The sequence below is a fragment of the Bison bison genome, unplaced genomic scaffold (genome assembly GCF_000754665.1).
Source record: "Bison bison bison isolate TAMUID 2011002044 unplaced genomic scaffold, Bison_UMD1.0 scf7180017864373, whole genome shotgun sequence".
Lineage (NCBI taxonomy): Eukaryota > Metazoa > Chordata > Mammalia > Artiodactyla > Bovidae > Bison > Bison bison.
In genome coordinates, this window is record NW_011494945.1 from 7,670,677 (window position 1) to 7,686,947 (window position 16,271).

Here is a 16,271-nt window from a genome sequence, read left to right on the forward strand (position 1 = left end):
GCCCATCTTTGCATGAAATGTTCCCTTGGTATCTCTAATTTTCCTGAAGAGATCTCTAGTCTTTCCCATTCTGTTGTTTTCCTCTATTTCTTTGCATTGATCGCTGAGGAAGTCTTTCTTATCTCTCCTTGGTATTTAGAACTCTGCATTCAGATGCTTATATCTTTCCTTTTCTCCTTTGGTTTTCGCTTCTCTTCTTTTCACAGCTATTGGGACCACCCAAATAATACAGAATAATTTTCCCATCTCAAATGTTTAATTTAGTTACATCTGTGAAGTCCTGTTTGCCATGCGAGATCATACATTCACTGAATCTGGGTACTAGGATGTCGTAGACATCTTCAGGGGGAGCAGTTATTCAGCATATCACTTCCCCATTGTAAAGTCATTCTCTTCCTTTTGTAATATTTTGTGGGAAGATACTTGGATCTCTGGTTCCTGTTAGTGGAGAATGCTATTTGGAAATCAAGATCTGGGTGCTAGGTGTGTTCACTGCTACTGAGATGTCATTGTTCCTAGGCTCACTTAGTCGAGTTAGGAAAGATGTATGTATGTATGTGTATAGGTCTACATCTGTATTTCTATATTAAAAGATATTAGTTGGTTCATACTGATGCCTTCAGTTCCAGTCTTAATACCACAGAGGTCATTTCATATTTTCTAATCATACATGTAACTCACTTCTCTGACATGAAAAACTGACTCCAGTTGTCCTTACTGTATTAACTTACTTGATAAGTCTCCTTGCATATTACCACTCTCCCTTCTGCAACTGCTCCTCCCCCTTCCTGAATCCCTCTTCATCTTACCCGATTCTGATAACTCTTGCCACATAGCGCTCTCATGGGGATTCTTTCCTCAAAGCATGGTGGTAACATGTAGGTAGACTTCTTAGATGGCAGCTTTGGAGCATTCTATTATATGCAGAGTTCTTTTATTTACTTATCTGGTATCTCGTTTAAGGACTTTGGTTTTGTAGGTGTTTTTTTATTTTTCTTGCCATGCCACGTGGCCTTTGGGGATCTTAGGTCCCTGACCAGAGTTCAGACCTGCACGCCCAACAGTGGAAGTGCAGTCTTAACTACTGGACCACTAGGGAAGTCTCGTTGTTTTTTTTAATATTATGAAAGATGTTTTATTTGATACTAAACAGCTAATGATCTCAGTTTTGTTGGCAACATCCAAAGCATTATAGTGAGGAGCCTGTTGAACATATACCTTCCCTCCATCAGCCCTAATCAGGGTGTTGACCTAGGCCATATCAATGTTGTAGAGCTTCTTCGTAGATGTGATACTTTGTCTTTGATATCCATAATGAACACAAGTGTATTGCTTGCTGTCTGCTATTGTCTTCATGACCATCTTCCTGCTCAGGGGGAACTTGATGATGACACAATGATTAAGCTTATTGCTCTTCCAAGGGTAATTGGGCTGCCTTTGGAGTATCGTGGGCCACCTAGAAGGTGGGTAATGTGATCTTCTCTCTTTCTGTGGCTGTGGATGTCTTTTAGCACTGCCTTCTTGGCCTTCCAAGCTTTCGTCTTTGGCTTTGGTGTGACATAGGCTTCTTTCTTTGCTTTTTGTATGCCGTCTTCATGAAAAGGTAGATTTTTATTTTAAAACTTAATCTAAAACTTTTTTAAACTTGGGAGACTTATTTAAACCAAGTGATTGTGGTGAGCTTAGAAAAACAGTATATGGTATCTTGTCTTTGGTTTAATTCCTTTTAAAATTGAATTGCAGATTTTTCCTGGGGACTAGAATAATGCCTTTTGTTACAACTTTTAAATCTGTTTGAATTTCTTATGAGTTTGTGTGACTTTTCTCATTTAACTTAATTATTTTTATGTTTGAAGAGTATCAAACATATTTCATATTTCAACTATTTTGCACTTTTTGTTACTTCTATAGCAGAAGAAGAAGGAGGAGAGAATTTTCTTAGAAACTACTATGTAATTAAATATTTTGGGTTCAAGTCAGGTTTTAAGTTTTTCAATTAAAAGTTATATCTCACATGAGAAATGATTGCCTGGTAGTTGAATAAAATTTTCCAGATAGATCACTTGTTCTAAGTGGTAGAAAATTGAGCCTATCTTGTGAATTTTTCTTAAAACGTTAAGTAGAGAGTACTTTGAGGAGGGCATGGCAGCCCACTCAGTATTCTTGCCTGGAGAATCCCTATGGACAGAGGAGCTTGGTGGGCTGCAGTCCATGGGGTCACAAAGAGTTGGACATGGCTGAGCAACTAAGCACAGCACAGAGAGTACTTTGATGTTCCAGTGAAGTATTAGCATGATAATGAAGGTTAATATGGTTTTAACTCTGATTTTGCCTTCACTGTGAAAATGGTTTAACTTATCCCCTTCTTTTTCTTTTTTGACAGAGCAAAATCGATTAAAGAATATCAGAAAAGTATATGGAAGATGTATGTGGTACCGTTTACGGTTATTAAAGCCCCAGCCAAATATTATTCCTACAGTAAAGTAAGTAATTGGTTTCAATTAAAAACAAAACAAAACATGAGTTGTGTTTACTCTTTGCTAGGTATCATATGAAATAGGGGTATAAAGATGAATGGGCTTCCCAGGTGGCGCTGTGGTAAGGAATCCTGCCAATGCAAGAGACACAAGGGATCCAGGTTCAATCCTTGGTTGGGAACTGCCTGGAGTAGGAAATGGTACCTCACTCCAGTATTCTTGCCTGGGGAATCCCATGGGCAGAGAGGCCTGGTGGGCTACAGTCCGTAGGGTCGCAAAGAGTCAGATACAACTAAGCACATAATGATGAATAAAATCTGTGTCTGTGAAGAAATTGTAACCTTAGTAGGAGTAAGATGTGATTAGTAAATTTGAGAACAGTCTGAACTGAGTGGTTTAGAAGTTCAAAAGAGAGAGAGGGTACTTCTGACTAGAGGGAGGAGAGGAGAAAGAAGTCAAATTTTGAAGGAAGATCTTAAATATCTTGTGTCAGGATTTGAATTTTGTCTCAGACTATGGAGGAGTCTTTAAAAGATTATCAGAAGCATGGAGGTGACATAGTCAAGTTTGCATTTCATAGTGATTGAAGTTTGTGGATGCATACTGTGTGGCAGGTGCTGTACTAGGATTTCATATGTTACTCATTAGCTTTATATTAACTTTTAGGTAGATGTTTTTGCTTTTTCTCAAGTGAGGAAACTGAGACTAAGAAGATGAGGAAACTTGACTAAGTTCTTGCAGCAAGAAGTGGTAGAGTGAGGATCTGATTACTCTTTATTTTTGCAAGACCATCTACATAAATAGGCCATTAGCATGTTTAATCAGAGTAGATGTCTTTGATTTTTCGAGGCTTTGTTGGTTAGCACCTGGGCTTTGGATCTTCACCCTAAGTCATCAGTTTAGAGGTAACATGAAACTGAGGGGAAGTGAAAGAGCTGTCATTAGTGAAGGACTGCTGCTGCTGCTGCTAAGTCACTTCAGTCGTGTCTGACTCTGTGCGATCCCATAGACAGCAGCCCACCAGGCTCCCCTGTCCCTGGGATTCTCCAGGCAAGAACACTGGAGTGGGTTGCCATTTCCTTCTCCAATGCATGAAAGTGAAAAGTGAAAGTGAAGTCGCTCAGTCATGTCCAACTCTTAGTGACCCCATGGACTGCAGCCCACCAGGCTCCTCCGTCCATGGGATTTTCCAGACAAGAGTACTGGAGTGGGGTGCCATTGCCTTCTTTGTCTGAAGGACTTTACCCTGTGAATTACCTGCATATATCTATCTAGTAGATAGGAGGGCAAGACCTGGCAGAGGAAATTAGTAAAAGCAGAACCAGTTATTTTTAAATCTTGGTTTAAATGATGATAGTTTTCAACATGTGTATTACTTAAGGAGACTTAAATAGTTCCTTTGTAGAGGGAGGGAAATCTTAGCTTTAATGTTATGAAACTAAAAGGCAAAATTAGTGTTTACCAGAGTAGTTTCATATTTGCTATGTATTCCTTGCTATTGCTTCTCTTTTTAGATTAAACTTATGAGGCACCAAGGCAGGTATATTTGGCTTTCCAGTTTCTTCTCTTTTGGGCTTTGGTCAACACATTGTGGGTATCTGAACCTCAATTTCAAGGGGAAAAAACCTAACTTTGTGATGTTTTCTTCAGTAATTAGTAAAGATATTTACTTAAATTGAACTTCAGATTATTGGATGTTTAAGTAAGAATTAAATAATACTGGTAAAAATATAAATAAGGTCAGGAGCCATCAAAACTTTTTTGCTACTTGACCCTGAAGCATTCTTTCAAAATTAAGCAGTCATCATCTGTTACTTTAATTTCTGGAAGTTGCTTCCAAAATGACTTTTAAGGTATGCTTAAAGAAAAAACATAGGACACTAATTATTGAAGCCACATGTAAGGAAAATGCATGTCTTTTCAGAGAAACCAAACATGCTTTTAAAAAACTGGACCCAGAGCATGATGTAATCTGTTATGTTTCTTCCTTTGGTCTCGCTCTCAGGAAATCAGGATGGTTTTTATTGGTTGTGGTAGTTTTCATCAGTTTGGGAATTCTCTCAACAACCTGCTTGTCCCTTTATGCATTGGCTCAGAGGGCCAGATGCCGCACATAGAGCAGTCTAACACGGGGTGTAGTGCATTTTAGGTATTTTGTTCCCTTTCTCTTCTAACCTTGTTTGCTTTAAAAATTTTACTTTAGTGGTTTTCAGTTTCTCTTTTATCTTTGTTTTTTGAGCTTTGTAGCCTTTTGGGAAAGTTGGCAAAACAAGATGTGGAGTTACTAAGTTTGTGTGGAAATAAAATATAATTTAAAATGTTCTTTAGCATATTGAAGGTATTAGCAAACTTTGGCTTTGAGTCACAAGTTCCTATTTTAAATTATTTTCATTATTCAGTCAATAAGTAGTTACTGTGTGCTGTGTATGTGTCAAATATTATACTAGGTGCTGATATACTATGAGTAACAAAATACTGGCGAGTAAACAAATGATAATAGTTTAGTAAGGGTTGTAAAGGAGGATTGGGGTGCCATGAAAGAACAGAGGTAGGGCTCTTAACTGGCTTGAGACAGTGAAGGCATTCTTGAGTAAGTGAGGGGTCCTAGTTGAGAGCTGAGACGTGGGCAAGAGTTAGTGGTAACAGCCGAGAGCTGCCATGAGTTGTTTGTTTATCATCTGTGAAGCGCCTTTTAGATGCTTTACATACCTTTGTTGTTGTTCCTAAGTCAGGTCCGGCTCTTTGCAATCCCACCGACTGCAGCACGCCAGCACACCAGGCTTCCCTGTCCTTCACTCTCTCCTGGAGTTTGCTCAAACGCATGTCCATTGAGTCAGTGATGCCATCCAACCATCTCATTCTCTGTTGCCCCCTTCTCCTCCTGCCCTCAATCTTTCCCAGCAACAGGGTCTTTTCCAGTGAATCGGCTCTTTGCATCAGGTAGCCAAAGTACTGAAACTTCAGCTTCAGCAGCAGTCCTTCCAATTCAGGGTTGATTTCTTTTAGGATTGACTGGTTTGATCTCCTTGCTGTCCAAAGGACGCTCAAGAGTCTTCTCCAGCACCACAATTTGAAAGCCTCAGTTCTTCGGCACTCAGCCTTCTTTATCGTCCAACTTTCATATCCATACATGACTACTGGAAAAACCATAGCTTTCCTTCCAAGGAGCAAGCGTCTTTTAATTTCATGGCTGCAGTTGCTGTCTGCAGTGATTTTGGAGCCCAAGAAAATAAAATATGCCACTGCTTCCACTTTTTTTCCCCCCTCTATTTGTCATAAAATAATGGAACTAGATGCCATGAGTTAGTTGTTTGATGTTGAATTTTAAGCCAGCATTTTCACCTCTCCTCTTTCACCTTCATCAAGAGGCTCTTTAATTCCTCTTTGCTTTTTGCCATTAGAGTGATATCATCTGCATATCTGAGGTTTTTTATATTTCTCCTGGCTATCTTGATTCCAACTTGTGCTTCATCCAGTCCGGCATTTCACATGATGTACTCTGGTGGCTCATATGGTAAAGCATCTGCCCGCAATGTGGGACCCTGGTTTGATCCCTGGGACGGGAACATCCCCTGGAGAAGGAAATGGCAACCCACTCCAGTACTCTTGCCTAGAAAATTCCATGGATGGAGGAGCCTGGTGGTCTACAGTGCGTGGAGTCGCAAAGAGTCAGACATGACTGAGTAACTTCACTTCACTTTACTCACTTTACTCTGCATTTAAGTTAAATAAGGAGGATGACAATATACAGACTTGACATACTCCTTTTTGGACATACTCCAATTTTGAACCAGTCTGTTGTTTCATGTTTGGTTCTGTTGCTTCTTGGCCTGTATCTAGGTTTCTCAGGAGGCTAGTAAGGTGGTCTAGTAATTCCCATCTCTTTAAGAAATTTCCACAGTTTGTTGTGATCCATACAGTCAAAGGCTTTTAGCTTAGTCAGTGAAGCATAAGCAGATGTTTTTCTGGAATTCCCTTGCTTTCTCTGTGATCCAACAAAAGTTGGCAGTTTGATCTCTGGTTTCTCTGCCTTTTCTAAATCCAGCTTGTACATCTGGAAGTTCTTGGTTCACATACTATTGAAGCCTAGCTTGAAGGATTTTGAGCATTACTTTGCTATCATGTGAACGGAGCACAGTTGTGCAGTAGTTTGAACATTCTTTGGCATTGTCGTTCTTTGGGATTGAAATGAAAATTGACCTTTTCCAGTCCTGTGGCCTTTGTTGAGTTTTCCAAATTTACTGACATATTGAGTGCAGCACTTTAACAGCATCATCTTTTAGTATGTTAAAAAGCTCAGCTGGAATTCCATCACCTCCACTAGCTTTGTTTGTAGTAATGCTTCCTAAGGCCCACTTGACTTAACATTCCAGGATGTCTGGCTCTAGGTGAGTGACCACACCATCATGGTTATCCAGGTCATTAAGACCTTTTTTGTACAGTTCTGTGTATTCTTGCTGCCTCTTCTGCTTCTGTTAGGTCCTTGCTGTTTCTTTGTTTTATTGTGCCCATCTTTGCATGAAGTGTTCCTTTGGTATCTCCAGTTTTCTTGAAGAGATTTTTAGTCTTTCCCATTCTGTTGTTTTCCTCTATTTTTTGCATTGTTCACTTAAGAAGGCTTTCTTATCTCTTGCTATTCTCTGGAACTCTGCATTCAATTGGGTGTATCTTTCCGTTTCTTCTTTATATACCTGCTGCTGCTGCTGCTGCTAAGTCGCTTCACTCGTGCCCGACTCTGTGCGACCCCAGAGATGGCAGCCCACCAGGCTTCCCTGTCCCTGGGATTCTCCATGCAAGAACACTGGAGTGGCTTGCCATTTCCTTCTCCAATGCATGGAAATGAAAAGTGAAAGTGAAGTCGCTCAGTCGTGTCCGACTCTAGCTACCCCATGGACTGCAGCCTACCAGGCTCCTCTGTCCATGGGATTTTCCAGGCAAGAGTACTGGAGTGAGGTGCTAATCTTATTTAATTCTCGGACCCACTCTAGAAATTGGAAACTGAGCTAAACAACTTGCCAAGATCTCTTAGGTAATAAGGGGTAAAACTGGGATTTGACTTTTTGTTCCAGAGCCTATCACTGGATAGGAAGGTAAAACTGGAAGTATTCTAGGTATTCTTTGTCTTTGGGCATGTGGAAAGCAGCTTCCAGTATTATGCCCTTTAATAAGGTTTAGAACGTGGATTTGGCCAGGTAGAACAAAATTTGTGTCTGAGTGCCATTTGTGTTTGTTACTCTGAGGTTAGTTAGAACTGAGCATAAAATCCTGTCCACATGCTCAAGGAGTTTGCAGTGAGCCAGAGGGTCATGGTTTATGTTTCTTTGACTGTAATCATGGTCTTCCTGTTGATTATCTTGACAGCGGTTATGGATTGGGTAGATAATTTGAGTTGAGTCTTGAAGGATAAGTACAGTTTGGATATGTAGAAATGAAGAATGGGAATTCTAGGTAGAAGGACCCAGGAGAGCAAAAGCATGATGGTGGAAAAACTTAGGGAACTTTGGGAGGTGGCGATTTATTTTGTTTGAAAAACTAGGATGATAAAAGTAAAGAGGTAGGTAGGAATTGGGCCTGAGAAACTCAGTCCAGATAAACATGTTTTAAGCTATGTTTCTATCAAGAGAGCTTAAATGCATGAAATGTTTTCTTTTTGTGTTTGAAAACAGATCACTTCGGTTTGTTTGACTAGGATTCCTATGATTCATTTATGTCTTTGTTTAACAGTTCCTATCTAATATAACAGATTGTGATACAAAACATGTAAAAAATAAAAATTATTCCATTTCATCACTTAAAGATAAACACCATTAAGATGATTTACCTTCTATATTTTTATTTATAATAAACTTTATTTACAAAAAATAGGATTACATTGTACATACAGCTTTGAAATCTGTTTTTCTATTTTAACACTGTAAAGTAGAGAATCTTCCACAGCAAGTATTTTTAGTGTCTAGATAGCATTTCTCTATAGATATACTGTTACTGATCTGTTCAGTACTCTACTGATGGACATTTATATGTGTTTTCAGGTATTAATTATATCTGTTACCACCCTTATACTTTATAAACTTAGTTTTAGTTTATTTGCTTCTTAATTTCTTGAAGTGGAGTAGATTGATAGTTTAAAAGATATATAGTTCTTTAGGGCTTTTGATAACCTTATTGCCAGATATTCCATCAGAGTGTACATTGTATGAGAGTTCCTTTTTTCCTTAGCTTCTCCAACACTGGTAATATCAATTTTTAAAATGTTTTTATTAAATAGAACATACTGAAGTAGAAAGAAATGATTTTTCCCCCAAAACTATATATTCTTTTATGTCTTTTTTTTTTTTAACCTGTAGTGCACATCTTTCTATCATGCTCAGTTGCATCTGACTCTTTGTGACCCTTTGGACTGTAGCCTGGCAGGCTCCTCTGTCCATGGGGTTTTTCAGGCAAGAATGCTGGAGTGGCTTGCCATTTCCTCCTCCAGGGGATCTTCCCAACCCAGGGATGGAACCTGAGTCTCCAGTGTCTCCTGAATTGCAGGCGAATTCTTTACACATTGAACCATCTGGGAAGCCCACATGTCTTTCTGTATTTGTTAGCTAAAAATGTTCCATTTTGTGGCTTTATCTTGGTCTATTTAATTAGTCTCCTATGAATGCTTTAATTAGTTCCCAATAAATGGACATTAAGTTTGTTTCCAAATTTTTACTGTTATGGTAAACAGGACTACTTAAGGCCACTTATCTTTGCGCAATTGACCAATTATTTTTTGTAGTTTACCTTACTAGAAGTGTAATTGCGAGGTCAAGAGCAGTTCTTTTTTACATTAAATGGTTAACTGAATAGTAAGTATAATATATTTGATCTAATTTAATGCATCCAGTAAATGAGAGTTGAATTAACTTCTTACTTAAATTCTGCAAATAGGAACTGAGAGAATATTACATGCCAGGCACTGCTAGATTCTAGAGAATTCAAAGGGGCATAAAGACACTGTCATTATTATATCTTACAACCCAGTGATTACAGAATTTAAGTCAATAACACTAATTTAAGTCAGTGAGACTACTTTAGATTATTCTATGCCTTGGTCTTGCCAAAATGTCTTTAGAATCTAAAGGAAACCCAAAGAGTTGTATTTACTTATATTTCACTTATCTTTTTTCTCAACAGGAAAATAGTTCTTCTTGCAGGATGGGCATTGTTCTTATTCCTTGCATACAAAGTTTCCAAAACAGACCGAGAATATCAAGAATACAATCCTTATGAAGTATTAAATTTAGATCCCGTAAGTAGTATTTTTATATAATGTACATTAGTTTAATGATCCCTTGAAAATACTGTAGGCCCACAGCCTAAAAGAAAGTGAGTTGTGCCTAAAGAAATCAGACTCCGATCAGTTAAAAAGATACCTAATCTGTTTTTATTCTAATGCATATATATATATATATATGTTTTTGAAGCTACAGAGGTTAATTACCATCCTATTAAGAGTTGGTTTGTAATTGCTAAAATGTAAAAAATATTTGGAGGTGAGAAGTTAGTATATTTTTAAAAGACGTTTCTAAGATTGGTTTAATGCAAAGTTAGAACCAGGAGGTTTATTTATGTTAGTTGGATAGGACCCTGTTTTAGTTGACACTAAGGTAGTATGTTAAGTCTTTATGTCTTGTAAAGAACTGGTAGCTTTGTCATAGAAATTGAGATTAACCTGGAATGTATCTGTTAGGTGACTTTCTTCTTTTTTTTTTTTTAACATTTTTTAAAAATTAGTTTTTATTGGAGTATAGTCGCTTTACAGTGTTGTGTGTTAGGTGACTTTCTTAATTGAACTTGATTGATGGATCTAAGTAGAAAATTAGTCTTTTAAATTTATCTGTGGCAAGTTAGAACTGAAATGTATGCTAGAGATCATCTAGCATTTTCTTCTGATGGAGGAAATGAGGCCTGGAAAATCTGTGTTTTGTCTGGTGTCCCATAACTTCTAGTAAACAAACTGAACCTAGTGCTCTTTCCATTTCTCCCCCATACTGCTCTCTTTTATTTCTTGTCTCTGCTCAGTAGATGGCTTGATCCAGAGATTCACATAATGCAAAGTAAGGAGTGTATTTATCTTCTGGTTTTCTGCTTTGTAGAAGAAAAGTTTGCATACCATCTGAATTTTCTTATTGTGATGATTATGGTCATCAAGAGAGCTATTTTAAGTTTTAAAGGTTTGGGGACAATTTAATGCCATAAAAAAAATCAATGTGAAAAATTGATGAATAGAAATTGAATCTAATTAGGAAACAACTAAGGTAAACTAAGTTACTTAATATTAAAATGTTGTCAAACAGATGAAACCAAATAGTCTTCAGATTATTTCTTAGAAAAGAGGTTAACCTTTGATTTTTTTTTTCAGCCAGACTTAATTAACTTGATCATTCTTTGATATTTAAAATTCTCTGTCATTTTATTTTATTTAAATGGCATTCATATATTATCAATCTCAAATCATCTATGTGCATGGCATATAGTTAGATGCTCAGTAAAATAAAATATATCGAATAGCATAAATATTTTTACTTAAAAATATGTGAGTGAAATTTATAGGACAAGATATATAGGATGAAAACTTCATTTTCTGTAACTATTGAGTAGTTCAATATTTTAAGTTCAGAATGGGATGGATTATATTTTACAGTAGCCTGCCTATTTTTACTAAAAGAAAGTCTTTTCTTTTAGGGGGCAACTGTAGCAGAGATTAAGAAACAGTATCGTTTGCTGTCTCTTAAATATCATCCAGATAAAGGAGGTGATGAAGTTATGTTCATGAGAATAGCAAAAGCTTATGCAGCGTAAGTATTTTAGGACTTGTTATACATTTTTAAGTTTTCTATTGGAATAAAATAGTAATCAGTAAAATAATTGTCATATACTTTTTTCAAGTGTTGACCTCATATGTTGAGTCTTCTATGGAACTTCCTGATAACCCTGCAGGGGTAATTTAGCTAAACCTTAATTTTAAGTAGCTCACGGTAGTGCTTTTGCCATGTGAGTTGATTAAGTAGTAAGTGATATGTTAATTGAGCTATTTTCAAAGCATACTGATTAGAAGAGGATATACTAACACTTTGCTTTCATTTCTAGGCTTTTTATTAGGCTAGATCTAGTTCTTTTAAATGAGACAAGCATACAAGCATTATAGCTTGTTTCATTTAAACTATTTAAAGATGAGTTTAATTTTTGGAAAACAGGATAGAGGATATAAAATTTAGTTATTTCTTGGGTGTTAATATTGCAGGAGATAAAAAGGCAGCTGGATTCTTCACGAATTATGATAGGTATATCCCACACAACCCTTACGTTGAATTAAAGAGTAAAATACAGACAAGATGTTATCTGTTTTTGAGGAAAACTCAGTAATGTACAATTTTGTAAGCTAACTTAAAAAATATAAGTAATAGAATATGCAGATATAATAGCAGGCTGTGAAAGTGGAATATGAATGACAAAAGTTTGGGAAATACTGTCTTATGCATTTTTGTGCCTAATAGAAGTATATTGACCGTGTCTCCTTTCTCCCTACAGCCTCCTCCCCCACCCCCTCCATTGGGTGTTTTCTGTGAATATGCTTCTGTAATAAAGCAGTACTTGCAGGAGCTTCTGAAGTGTGCTCTACATTTTCTTTTCTGTACAGCAGATGTTCTCCAGATTGTTCTTTCAGTTGGTGTGTTCTTTCCCCCTTTTTTCAGTGTCTCCTTCATGCATTTACCCTTGGTGCACAAGTATCACAATATAATGCCTTAGTTGCTGTCTTCAGGTAATTGAAGAACTGGAGATTTCCAGATGTCAGATAGCCAAGATTAATTAGTGTTTTTGGTACAGTTACTTTGCCCCCCTTAGTTTTCAGGTATTGTAACCTTTTCAAGGTCATGATTTTGTTCTCAGGTTACTGGAAATCTGGCTTTATTATGTATGGTCACTATTCTAAAAAGTACTGAAGAATAATATATGGCTTTTGGTTTTAACTTAGTTGCATGATCATGATGTAGTGTTTTGTATGTAAAGGGTCTAAAATAGTTGATGGTCTATCAGGCAGATGAAGAAGTAAAATGATTACAGGACCCAGAACTCTTGAGTTGTTGTAACTTGTACAAATGTAACTAGATTAGTTAAAAGGGCACATTTTACTGAATATGTATGTAATAGGTTTGAGTCATTGAATTGAAGCTGCTGTCCTAAGATACGTATTTCAAGCAACTTGTGGAATGCAGTTATAGACTTTGATCTACAAAGTTTTTCAGAATTTGCCTTGGTTATTTAAGCTACTTTCTCTTCCCTTATTTGCTCATTATAATAAATAAGTGGGTCATTTCTATTTCTTCGGGCCAGATTGTTACTTGAAGGAGGTATGGTTATTTTTGAAGAGTTAGGCCAACTTATGAATTCTCTGATTAATTTTTCTGGATACAGTTGGGATTTTGCTTTTGGGTGTAGAACCTGTGTTTAAACTATTTTTTAACACATGGGCAGCATGAGTTAACATCCTTAAAACTATTTTAATTTTTATAGCCTATGTTTGCACATATTCTTACGTATGAATACATAACTTAGCTGTGTATAGCCAACTCAGGCCACTCATATATAATTTAGTGAAGGCATTCTCTGGATTAGGATTTAAAATCTGAGGTCCCTGAAACAGTATACAGAATTTATGTGTATTTGTAAATGTGCATTTTTTTTCCAGGACAAGAGGGGCATAGATTTCACTAGATTTAGATTCCTAATAGGATTTATGGTATAACCTCCCACCCTCAAAGTCAAGGAATATAATCATGTTTAGGAAACTTGACTCTCCTTGAATTAAAAAAAAAATTACATTAGTACCAGTGGTGTTGTGTGAGCTTATTATATATAAATTATACTGAAATCACACAGCTTCTAAGTTCTTTAAGTCTTAGAAATGGTATTATACTGAAGCACTAACAAGAAGTGAAAAATCAGTTGCTTTCTTAAACTGACTTAAAAAAAATTGATAATTCCTTTGACTATACAGACTGGTTATACAACAGTTGTACACAGATTGGTTTAATGAATGAATTAATGAAATTTTAATCAGATGTGTGTGCAGGTTGAAAAATCAAATGCTTCTTTGATGTGAGCTGTGCTTTATTTTGCTAATCTGAGGGCATTGAATAGAGAACAGAACAGTTTATGTTCCTGCCATCATTAGAAAGGCAGAAAGGAACGAGATAATTATTTTGGGAAAAAGAATCTGATTAGGAGACAGAAAATTTAAAGAAACAATAGCTAAAGCTCTTGATGAAGTGGACAATTATACAGGGAAACCAAGGCAAACGTTTTTGAGAAATATCCCTTCCTTAGCAGAAAAGAATCTTAGCACCACTCCTTATTAACTTGCAGTCTAATAATGCCTTTCCTCGGCTCTTGTATTTTACTGTGGCCTTAGGTCAAATAGTGTAAGTGAAGTTACAGTTGAATAAGGACTAAAGATGTCAAGGTGCTTGTTTTCATAAGTGACCAAATTGATAAGTGTAAAAATATTTTCAAATCATTGAAAAATTTTGCAATTTTATTAAGGTATTTCTGCATTCTTTGTCTCAACTTGGAGCTTTATTAAATAGAAAATACATTGTATCCTAGGTACATATGCCCTGGGAAATAAATTTATGGCTAAAATTCAGTTCAGCTCAGTCATGTCTGACTTCCTGCGACCCATGGACTGCAGCATGTCAGGCTTCCCTGTCCATTACCAACTCCCAGAACCTACTCAAACTCATGTCCATCCCGTCAGTGATGCCATCCAACCATCTAATCCTCTGTCGTCCTTTTCTCCTCCTGCCTGCAATCTTTCCCAGCATCAGGGTCTTTTCCAATGAGTTGGTTCTTCACATCAGGTGGCCAAAGTATTGGAGTTTCAGCTTCCCCCTTCCAATGAATAGTCAGGACTGATTTCCTTTAGGATTGACTGGCTGGATCTCCTTGCAGTCCAAGGGACTCTGAAGAGTCTTACTAACACTACAGTTTAAAAGCATCAATTCTTTGGTGCTCAGCTTTCTTTATAGTCCAACTCACATCCATACATGACTACTGGAAAAACCATAGCTTTGACTAGACAGACCTTCATTGGTAAAGTAATATCACTGCTTTTTAATATGCTGTCTAGGTTTGGCATAGCTTTTCTTCCAAGGAGCAAGTGTCTTTTAATTTCATGGCTGCAGTCACCATCTGCAGTGATTTTGGAGCCCCCCAAAATAAAGTCTGTCATTGTTTCCATTGTTTGCCCATCTATTTGCCATGGAGTGATGGGACCAGATGCCATGATCTTAGTTTTCTGAATGTTGAGTTTTAAGCCAACTTTTTGACTCTCCTCTTTCACTTTCATCAAGAGGCTCTTTAATTCTTCTTTGGTTTCTCCCATAAGGGTGGTGTCATTTGCATGTCTAAGGTTATTGATATTTCTCCCAGCAGTCTTGATTCCAGCTTGTGCTTCATCCAGCCCAGCGTTTCTCATGATGTACTCTGCATAGAAGTTTATAAATAAGCAGGGTAACAATATACAGTCTTGACATACTCCTTTCCCAATTTGGAACCAGTCTGTTGTTCCATGTCTGGTTCTAACTGTTGCTTCTTGTCCTGCATACGATTTCTCAGGAGAAAGATCAGGTGGTCTGGTATTCCCATCTCTAAGAATTTCCCACAGTTTATTGTGATCCACACAGTCAAAGGCTTTGGCATAGTCAAGAAAGCAAAAGTAGATGTTTTTCTGGAACTTGATGATCCAGAATGTTGGCAGTTTTGTCTCTGGTTCCTCTGCCTTTTCTAAATCCAGCTTGAACATCTGGGAAGTTCATGGTTCACATGCTGTTGAAGCCTGGCTTGGAGAATTTTGAACATTACTTTGCTAGCATGTGAGATGAGTGCGATTGTGCAGTGGTTTGAGCATTCTTTGGCATTGCCTTTCTTTGGGATTGGAATGAATACTGACCTTTTCCAGTCTGGTGGCCACTGCTGAGTTTTCCAAATTTGCTGGCATATTGAGTGTAGCACTTTAACAGAATCATCTTTCAGGATTTGAAATAGCTCAACTGGAATTCCATCACCTCCACTAGCTTTGTTCATAGTGATGCTTCCTAAGGCCCACTTGACCTTGCATTCCAGGATGTCTGACTCTAGGTCAGTGATCACACCAGCGTGGTTATCTGGGTCCTGAAGCTCTTTTCTGTATAGTTCTGTGTACTCTTGCCACCTCTTCTTAATATCTTCTGCTTCTGTTAGGTCCATACCATTTCTGTCCTTTATCGAGCCTGTCTTTGCATGAAATGTTCCCTTGATATCTTTAATTTTCTTGAAGAGATCTCTAGTTTTTCCCATTCTGTTGTTTTCCTCTATTTCTTTGCATTGATCACTGAGCAAGGCTTTCTTATCTCTCCTTACTATTCTTTGGAATTCTGCATTCAAATGGGTATATCTTTCTTTTTCTCCTTTGCCTTTAGCTTCTCTTCGTTTTTCAGCTATTTGTAAGGCCTCTTCAGGCCTTACATGCAAAAATGCCTTTTTGCATTTCTTTTTCTTGGGGATGGTCTTGATCACTGCCTCCTGGACACTGTCATGATCCTCTTTCAATAGTTCTTCAGGCACTCTGTCTATCAGATCTAATCCCTTGAGTCTTTTTGTCACTTCCACTGTATAATTGTAAGGGATTTGATTTAGGTTATACCTGAATGGTCTGGTGGTTTTCCCTACGTTCTTCAATTTAAGTCTGAATTTTGCAATGAGGAATTCATGATCTGAGTG

The 16,271-nt window shown here is 37.3% G+C and overlaps 1 protein-coding gene across 1 annotated transcript in view; it reads left to right on the forward strand.

The window, feature by feature from the left end:
- The window catches only part of SEC63 (SEC63 homolog (S. cerevisiae)), a 70,905-nt gene that overhangs the window by 18,153 nt on the left and 36,481 nt on the right, over positions 1-16,271 (forward strand). The window contains exons 3-5 of the mRNA XM_010856697.1: positions 2,384-2,483; positions 9,645-9,759; positions 11,196-11,308. Coding sequence (XP_010854999.1) covers positions 2,384-2,483; positions 9,645-9,759; positions 11,196-11,308 — 328 coding nt within the window. The remainder of the gene's footprint in view (positions 1-2,383; positions 2,484-9,644; positions 9,760-11,195; positions 11,309-16,271) is intronic.